Source organism: Rhinopithecus bieti, unplaced genomic scaffold (assembly GCF_001698545.2).
Source record: "Rhinopithecus bieti isolate Rb0 unplaced genomic scaffold, ASM169854v2 scaffold_10347, whole genome shotgun sequence".
Classification (NCBI taxonomy): Eukaryota; Metazoa; Chordata; class Mammalia; order Primates; family Cercopithecidae; genus Rhinopithecus; species Rhinopithecus bieti.
The window spans coordinates 4,342,583-4,351,402 of NW_016806836.1; the positions used below are offsets into that span (position 1 = coordinate 4,342,583).

Sequence of the window (8,820 nt, forward strand, 5' to 3'; positions counted from 1 at the left end):
CCAACAGCCCCTCAATCAAAGTGAAAATCAGCCACCCACAAGCCCCTGGAGTGGGCAGAACAGAAATGGACCACCACCATGCCTGGCTAATTTTGTATTTTTAGTAGGTACGGCGTTTCACCATGTTGGTCAGGCTGGTCTTGAACTCCTGACCTCAGGTGAACCACCTGCCTCGGCCTCCCAAAGTGCTGGGATTACAGGTGTGAGCCACCACACCCAGCTGTGTGTTTTTTTGTTTTGTTTTTTTTTCCTGAGACAGAGTCTCACTCTGTTGCCCAGGCTGGAGTACAATGGTGCGATCTCAGCTCACCACAACCTCCGCCTTCCGGGTTCAAGTGATTCACCTGCCTCAGCCTCCCGAGTGGCTGGGATTATAGGCATGCACCATGACACCCAGCTAATTTTGTATTTTAGTGGAGAGGGGTTTCACTATGTTGGCCAGGCTGATCTCGAACTCCTGACCTCAGGTGATCCGCCCACCTCAGCCTCCCAAAGTGTTGGGATTACAGGCGTGAGCCACTGTGCCTGGCCTCTACTACTTCTATACCAAAGCACTTACCATTTTCCAGCATCCTATGTGACTCACTTATGTTTATTGCTTATTGTCTATATCGTCCAGCTAGTACATAGGTTCCATAAGTACAGGGATTATTGTCTGTTTTGTTCACGTAGTAGATGCTCAATAAATACTTGCAGGCTAAATCAACATCATAAAACATGACAACCACAGTTCATGGATGATATCAGTACTGGAGGGGCTCCCACTACGCTATGCCTTGTAGGCTCTGTACCTGGTTCAATTTCTTGAACTCCACCACTTGGAAGAAGACGTGCTCAAGGATATGTTTGGCATCTTGTTGGTCCTTTGGTAGTTTACTGGTTACTCCAAGAATGTCACCACACTTCCTGACATAGAATTCCAGGTCTTCTTCAGTACCTAAGACAGTTGTAGTAGTAGTTAGATTAATTCTTAACTTCTGCCCTTCCCAAAGTACAGACTTAGTGTGTTTCAGGTATGCCCTATCATGTTTCCACATTTCCTAAGATCACTCACGGCCGGGCGCGGTGGCTCAAGCCTGTAATCCCAGCACTTTGGGAGGCCGAGACGGGCGGATCACGAGGTCAGGAGATTGAGACCATCCTGGCTAACACGGTGAAACCCCGTCTCTACTAAAAAATACAAAAAAACTAGCCGGGCGAGGTGGCGGGCGCCTGTAGTCCCAGCTACTCGGGAGGCTGAGGCAGGAGAATGGCGTAAACCCAGGAGGCGGAGCTTGCAGTGAGCTGAGATCCGGCCACTGCACTCCAGCCTGGAAGATAGAGCGAGACTCCGTCTCAAAAAAAAAAAAAGATCACTCATCTCTTCCTAAAGTAATATGACTATAGGATTTCAACACTGAAAAACTCTAGCGCTCTCTAATGTGTTGCTTTTATAAATTAGGACAGAAGTGTGACACTCCTAATCAGAATAAAACTGGACTGGTACTGGCTTTCCTATTCCTCAGATCTAGTATTCCTACATTAGAAAGAACAGGAAAGAGTAGGAAATCAAATTATTCCCTGAATGCAACAAAGATCACTATGAGAAAAGCATATGGGGTAATTAAAAACAGCATTTACTAAAACAATATTGTATTGGCCAGGCGTGGTGGCTCACACCTGTAATCCCAGCACTTTGGAAGGCTGAAGCAGGCAGATCACTTGAGGTCAGGTGTTCAAGACCAGTCTGGCCAACATGGCAAATCCCCATCTCTACCAAAAATACAAAAATTAACCGGATGTGGTGATGCAGGCCTGTAATCCCAGCTACTTGGGAGACTGAGGCAGGAGAATAGCCTGAATCGGGGAGGTAGAGATTGCAGTGAACCGAGATTGCGCCACTGCACTCCAGCCTGGGTGACAGAGCAAGACTCCATCTCAAACAGAACAAAACAAAACGGCCGGACGTGGAGGTTCACGCCTGTAATCCTAGCACTTTGGGAGGCCAAGGTAGGCGGATCACAAGGTCAGGAGTTTGAGATCAGCCTGGCCAGCATGGTGAAACCCTGTCTCTACTAAAAATACGAAAAAATCCCCCAGGCATGGTGGGGTGCACCTGTAATCCCTACTCGGGAGACTGAGGTAGGAGAACTGCTTGACCCTGTGAGGCAGAGGTTGCAGTGAGCTGAGACTGCACCACTGCACTCCAGCCTGGGCAACAGAGCAAGACTCCATCTCAAAAACAAAACAAGGCTGAGCGTGGTGGCTCATGCCTGTAATCCCAGCACTCTGGGAGGCCAAGGCAGGTGGATCATCTGAGGTCGGGAGTTCGAGACCAGCCTGACCAACATGGAGAAACTCTGTCTCTACTAAAAATACAAAATTAGCCGGGTTTGGTGGTGCATGCCTGTAATCCCAGCTACTCAGGAAGGCTGAGGCAGGAGAATCGCTTGAACCTGGGAGGCAGAGGTTGCAGTGAGCTGAGGTTGTGGTGAGTCGAGATCACGCCATTGCACTCCAGCCTGGGCAACAAGAGCAAAACTCAGTCTCAAAACAAAACCCCAAGAAACAAACAATATTATAGAAATAAAATTAAAGAAGAAAAAAATCACCCATAATTCCACCAACAACATAGCTCTGTGAAGCCATCCTCTGGAGCCCTACATGTAGGATGGACAGCCATTACTGCCCTTCTCACATTATACTGTAATTTCCTTTTTTTTTTTTTTTTTTTTTGAGACGGAGTCTCACTCTGTTGCCAGGCTGGGGTGCAGTGGTGCAATCTCAGCTCACTGCAACCTCCGCCTCCCAGGTTCAAGCAATTCTCCTGCCTCAAGCTCCCAAGTAGCTGGGTCTACAGTCATGTTTCCCCATGCCTGGCTAAATTTTGTATTTTCAGTAGAGATGGGGTTTCAACATGTTGGCCAAGATGGTTTCGATCTCCTGACCTTGTGATCCACCTGCCTTGGCCTCCCAACGTGCTGGGATTACAGGAGTGAGCCACCATGCCCGGCCCATTATACTGTAATTTCTTTCTTTCTTTCATTTTTTTCTTTTTGAGACAAGGTTTGATTCTATCACCCAGGCTGGAGTGCAGTGGCATGATTTCAGCTCACTGCAACTTCTGCCTCCTGGGCTCAAACCATCCTCTCACCTCAGCCTCCCAAGTAGCTTGGACTACAGGTGTGCCCCACCACGCCTGGCTGATTTTTTGTATTTGAGACGGGGTTTCACCATGTCGCCCAAGCTGGTCTCGAACTCGTGAGCTCCAGTAATCCACCTGTTTTGGCCTCCCAAAGTGCTGGGCTTATAGGCGTGAGCCACTGCGCCCGGCTGTAATTTCTTTATTCTCCCTCTGATTTGCATTTTTAAGTTATGATAGAAATGTATGTCTTTTACTAAGACATTCAAACCCACAGCTGTAACAATCTTTCATCCTAGTTCTATCGCCACCAACTACCTAGAATTATTATTATGTCTGCTTCTGTGTGTAAATATAAGTTTTCACAAAAATGGGATCACATTTAATGATGTATTATGGACACTCCATGTCAAACTTTATGCCCTACATTTTTTTTCTTTTCTTTTTTCTTTTTTTTTTTTGAGACAGAGTCCCACTCTGTCACCCAGGCTGGAGTGCAGTGGCATGATCTTGGCTTACTGCAACCTCTGCCTCCCGGGTTCAAGCGCTTCTCCTGCCTCAGCCTCCCAAGTAGCTTGGATTACAGGCACCTGCCATCACGCCCAGCTAATTTATTTTTATTTTTAGTAGAGACAGGGTTTCGCCATCTTGACCAGGCTGGTCTTGAACTCCTGACCTTGTGATCCACCTGCCTTGGCCTCCCAAAGTGCTAGGATTATAGGAGTGAGCCACTGCGCTGGGCCTTTTCTTTTATTTTTTGAGACAGGGTCTTGCTCCGTCAACCAGGTTGGAATGCAGTGGTACAATCTTAGCTCACTGCAGCCTTGACTTCCTAGGTTCAAGCAATCCTCCCACCTGGGCCTCCTGAGTAGCTGGTACTACATGAGTGAGCCACCATGCCTGGCTAATTTTGTTTATTTTTCTATAGAGAAGAGGTCTCACTGTGTTTGTTGCCCAGGCTAGTCTCAAGTGATCCTCTTGCCTCAGCCTTCTAAAGTGCTGGGATTACAAGTGTGAGCCATTGTGCCCAGGCTACATTTTTCTTTTAACAGATATGTAATATTCTATTTCGTTTCTATTTATTTATTTTTCAGAAACAGGGTCCCTCTGTCACCCAGGCTGGACTGCAATGGTGTATCATAGCTCACTGCAGCCTCTAACACTTGGGCCCAAGTGATCCTCCCACCTCAGACTTCCAAGTAGCTAGGACTACAGAAGTGCACCACCACACCTGGCTGCTTAAATTTTTTTTTTTTTTTTTTTTTTTTTCAGACGGAGTTTCACTCTTGTTGCCCAGGTTGGAGTGCGATAGCACCATCTCGGCTCACGGCAACTTCCACCTCCTGGGTTCAAGAGATTCTTCTGCCTCAGCCTCCCGAGTAGCTGGGATTACAGGCATACACCACCACGCCCAGCTAATTCTGTATTTTTAGTAGAGATGGGGTTTTTCCATGTTGGTCAGGCTGGTCTTGAACTCTCAACCTCAGGTGATCCACCCACCTTGGCCTCCCAAAGTGCTGGGATTACAGGCATGAACCACCACACCCAGCCCTTTTTTTGGTTTGTTTTTTTGAGACAAAGTCTCATTATGTTGTCCAAGCTGGTCTTGAAATCCTGGCCTCAACTGATCCTCCTGCCTTGGTTTTTCAAAGTGCTGCAATTATAGGCATGATCCACTTCGCCCAGGCAATTTTTTTTTTTTTTGTAGAGATGGGGTCTATGTGACCCAGGCTTATTTCATACACCTTTAAACCAATCCCCCTACTAATGTATGGACCATTAGACTGTTTCCAATTTTTTGAATGCTATAATTAATATCTATATAGCTATATATATTTTGTTTTGCATTTCCACAAGGATTTCCATAGGACAGTTGCTAGAAACAGAAATGCCAAATCAAAGCTTCTGCTTCTTCACTGTTCTGTGATTCCTCCTGGACTAATCACTATGTACTACTCATTTTTGATTGTCCGGGACCTACAGCAATGCCTGGCACAGAATAGAGATGCAGTAAAGGTCTTTGTTTACACTGAACTATTTCCATTTTGCTTACTTCTTTCTGGGCTTTGGGCACATACAGATGTTGCTGACATAGCTGGTATCCTCTTGTACATGCAGTTTTGTATCTTGCTTCCTTCATTCAGGCTTCTCTCTTAAATTTTATCTGTGTCATATGAGTCATTCCCTAGCCTTTGTGAACCTCTTTTATAATGACTACATATTCTCCTACCAAATGATTGTGATGCAGTTTACGACCATTCCTCTGCTAATGGACATTAAAGCTATTCCCAAATTTATAGTTTTTTCTATTTTTAAAAATTGTTATTTTTTTAAAATATATTTTTAGAGACAGGGTCTTGCTATGTTGCCCAGGCTGGTCTTAAATTCCTACGTTCAAGCGATCCTCCTACCTCAGCCTCTTGAGTTTATTGTATTTTTAAAATAAATAGTGTAGAAGTTGGCTGGATGCGGTGGCTCATGCCTGTAATCCCAGCACTTTGTGAGGCTGAGGCCAGTGGATCACCTGAGGTCTGGAGTTTTAGACCAGCTTGGCCAACATGGTGAAATCCCATCTCTACTAAAAACACAAAAATTAGCCATGTGTAGTGGTGGGCGCCTATAATCCCACCTACTTGGGAGGCTGAGGCAGGAGAATCGCTTGAACCCAGGAGGTGGAGGTTACAATGAGCCGAGATTGCACCATTGTATCCAAGGCTGGGCGACAAGAGTGAAACTTTGTCTCAAAAATATATATATATAATCTCCTTAGATTAGACTTCCAGGAGTGGGGCCACTGCCTCAAAGTGGATGGCTAATTTTATGCCTCTGAGCATATATATGCAGAGCCATTTGCTGTGTTGGAGGCAATTCATGTCGGGAGCAGCCCAAGACCAAAAGTCAGGAGGACCACTCATCATGGAGCTGTGTGGCCTGGGGCCTTATTTCTTCATCCACATGTCAAGGTGGGCACACTTGGCTCTCTCTCAGATCCTGTCCAGTCTGAAGTCTCTATGATTCTTTGGGCCCTGACTCAATTTCCTTATTTAGCTGCTCCTATGACCACTGACTGAGATTTGCTAAGTGGCAGCCAGGGTCAAGATTAATTCTATGGTCTCTCAATAGGTCAGAACTAAAGACTCACAGGGATCAAAGCTGAGATCTTTGGCTTTCTGCTTGGCACTATGTTCTTATTCACTGAACTAAATAGCCTTGAGAAGAACAACCAACATTATTTACATGACATAAATAAGAATGAAGTTTATACTCCTATTCATATTTTGTTTTCCCTAAACAAACTCTAAGCTTTCTCTCATAGTGATCCTCAGAAATTCATGACTAAATAAAACTCATAAGAGAAAACAAAGTTTAAAAGTTGGCCAAACTTAGGCCAGGTGTGGTGGTTCACACCTGTAATCCCAGCACTTTGGGAGGCCGAGGTGGGCGGATCACCTGACGTCAGGAGTTCAAGACCAGCCTGACCAATATGATGAAACCCCGTGTCTACTAAAAATACAAAAATTAGCTGGGCATGGTGGCACACACCTGTAACCCCAGCTACTCGAGAGGCTGAGACAGAAGAATCACTTGAACCTGGGAGGCGGAGGTTGCAGTGAACCAAGATCGTACCATTGCACTCCAGCCTGGGCAACAAGAGTGAAACTCCATCTCAAAAAAAAAGTTGGCCAAACTTACACTTATTGGTAATCTGAGCCAGCCGTGCCTTCTCAGAGGAGAACGTTTCATCTAAATCAAATAGTTCCAGAGGTGGAGGTGGTAACTCCCGGAAACTGGGAGGAAAAACCTAAAAGGAAATAAAGTCATCATTTAGAAATGCGGGAGGATAATGTAAAGGAAATAAAGTCTCTCAAGAAAGAGGTTGTCCAAAGTCATAACTAACAGTGACAAGACACAAGGAGAATAAGAAGTCTACATCCTTAATTCCTCAGTTGGGAACCGCACCACATGGAAATCCCTACAGAACAGTAACTCAGCTCTTCCCTGAGGATGAAATACCCAAACTCCCATCACCTCGTCTACCCTCACCCATGAGACCCATATCAAGAAAGATTACCAGCCCACTGTAAACAATCAAGTGGAACCAGCTCTAATTACCACTAAACTGACCAAGCTGACATACCAACACTAATTAACTCAGAACGATGACACAAAGCTTGGGACTTAGGTTTGTGTTGAACATTTGATTGTAAAACTTTTTTCTCATTTAATCATAAGTTTTTAGGGATGGAAGTTATTTGGAGAACCAGATGCAGATTAGTGTAGAAAGTATTGAACTTGGAGTCAGATTTTGCAGGTATGAACCAATGGTATGCGGGTAAATGTTTAACTACTTTCAAAACAAAACAAAACAAAACTGAAAGCCTGTTTTGTAGCATTCACCATTATCTGTAATGTAAATCCTCTCACCATGGCCAATTTCAAGCTACCAAGCAAGATCAAGCCAACTGGCTCATAACATTTCAGAATGTGGTGAGACAAGGTAATTTTAAAGGCAAGCTGAGTGAATATTGGACTGAAATGTTGAAAAATAACCTATTTACACACATAACCATAACTATCCCCTGGGCTGTGAGAATTATGCTATGAATCAGGCCCTGACACCTGGAATGGCAGTACAGTTTTCTTCCTTTTTATCCAAGAAATCTCATATATGCCCTCCAACCCCACAAGATGGGAATGGGAAATGTTTAATAGCCAGAAGGCTCCATATCCTTGATTCCTCAATTTGGAAGTCTCTATAGAACATTAACAAATTAGGTGTCCATGCATGTTTAGAGACAGAGCACTATGACTCCACAAGGAGTGCCACAAATGGCACATGGAAGGGACCACGGTGAAGGCCTGCTGACAAGATAAGGGCAACAGTGGGGCTCTGCAGTGGGATCCCCCAAGCACACCTACTCACCGCAGGCTGAAGGGTTGGCAGAGGCGTCTCAAACTGAGGCTGGATGAGCTGGAGCGGTTCATGCTTCACATTTAGCTGCTCGTGAGCCCTGTGTTCATAATCAAACAAAAAAGCAGGGATCAAGACAAGACACCATAGCACAGCATGTCTAACTGACCACACTGTGCTGTTCTCCATGAAATACAGTGGTTCAGTACTATTTTTAGAAATACCAATGGACCCAGCAATCCCATTACTGGGTATACACCCAAAGGAATATAAATCATTCTATTATAAAGACACATGCATGCATATGTTCACTGCAGCACTATTCACAATAGCAAAGACATGGAATCAACCCAAATGCTCAACAACGATAGACTGGATAAAGAAAATGTGGTATATATACACCATGGAATACTATGCAGCCATAAAAAGAATGAGATTGGCTGGGCGCAGTCGCTCACACCTATAATCCTAGCACTTTGGGAGGCCGAGGTGGGTGGATCACCTGAGGTCAAGAGTTTGAAACCAACCTGGCCAACATGGTGAAATCTTGTCACTACTAAAAATACAAAAATTAGCTGGGTGTGGTGGCTGGCGCCTGTAATCCCAGCTACTCGGGAGGTTGAGGCAGGAGAATTGCTTGAACCAAGGAGGTGGAGGCTGCAGTGAGCAGAGATCATGCCATTGCACTCCAGCTTGGGCAAGAGAGCAAAAACTCTGTCTCAAAAAGAAAAAAAAAAAAAAAAAAAAAAAAAAAAAACCCAGGGGCCGGGGTTCATGCTTGTAAACC

General features: G+C 45.0%; 1 protein-coding gene across 5 annotated transcripts in view; it reads right to left on the bottom strand.

The window, feature by feature from the left end:
* IFT52 (intraflagellar transport 52) overlaps positions 1-8,820 on the bottom strand; it is a 60,847-nt gene that overhangs the window by 4,044 nt on the left and 47,983 nt on the right. For all 5 annotated transcript variants that reach the window (XM_017878038.1, XM_017878040.1, XM_017878039.1 and 2 more), the window contains 3 exons: positions 8,046-8,133; positions 6,815-6,923; positions 792-937 (listed from right to left, as the gene is read on the bottom strand). In XM_017878038.1, coding sequence (XP_017733527.1) covers positions 792-937; positions 6,815-6,923; positions 8,046-8,133 — 343 coding nt within the window. The remainder of the gene's footprint in view (positions 1-791; positions 938-6,814; positions 6,924-8,045; positions 8,134-8,820) is intronic.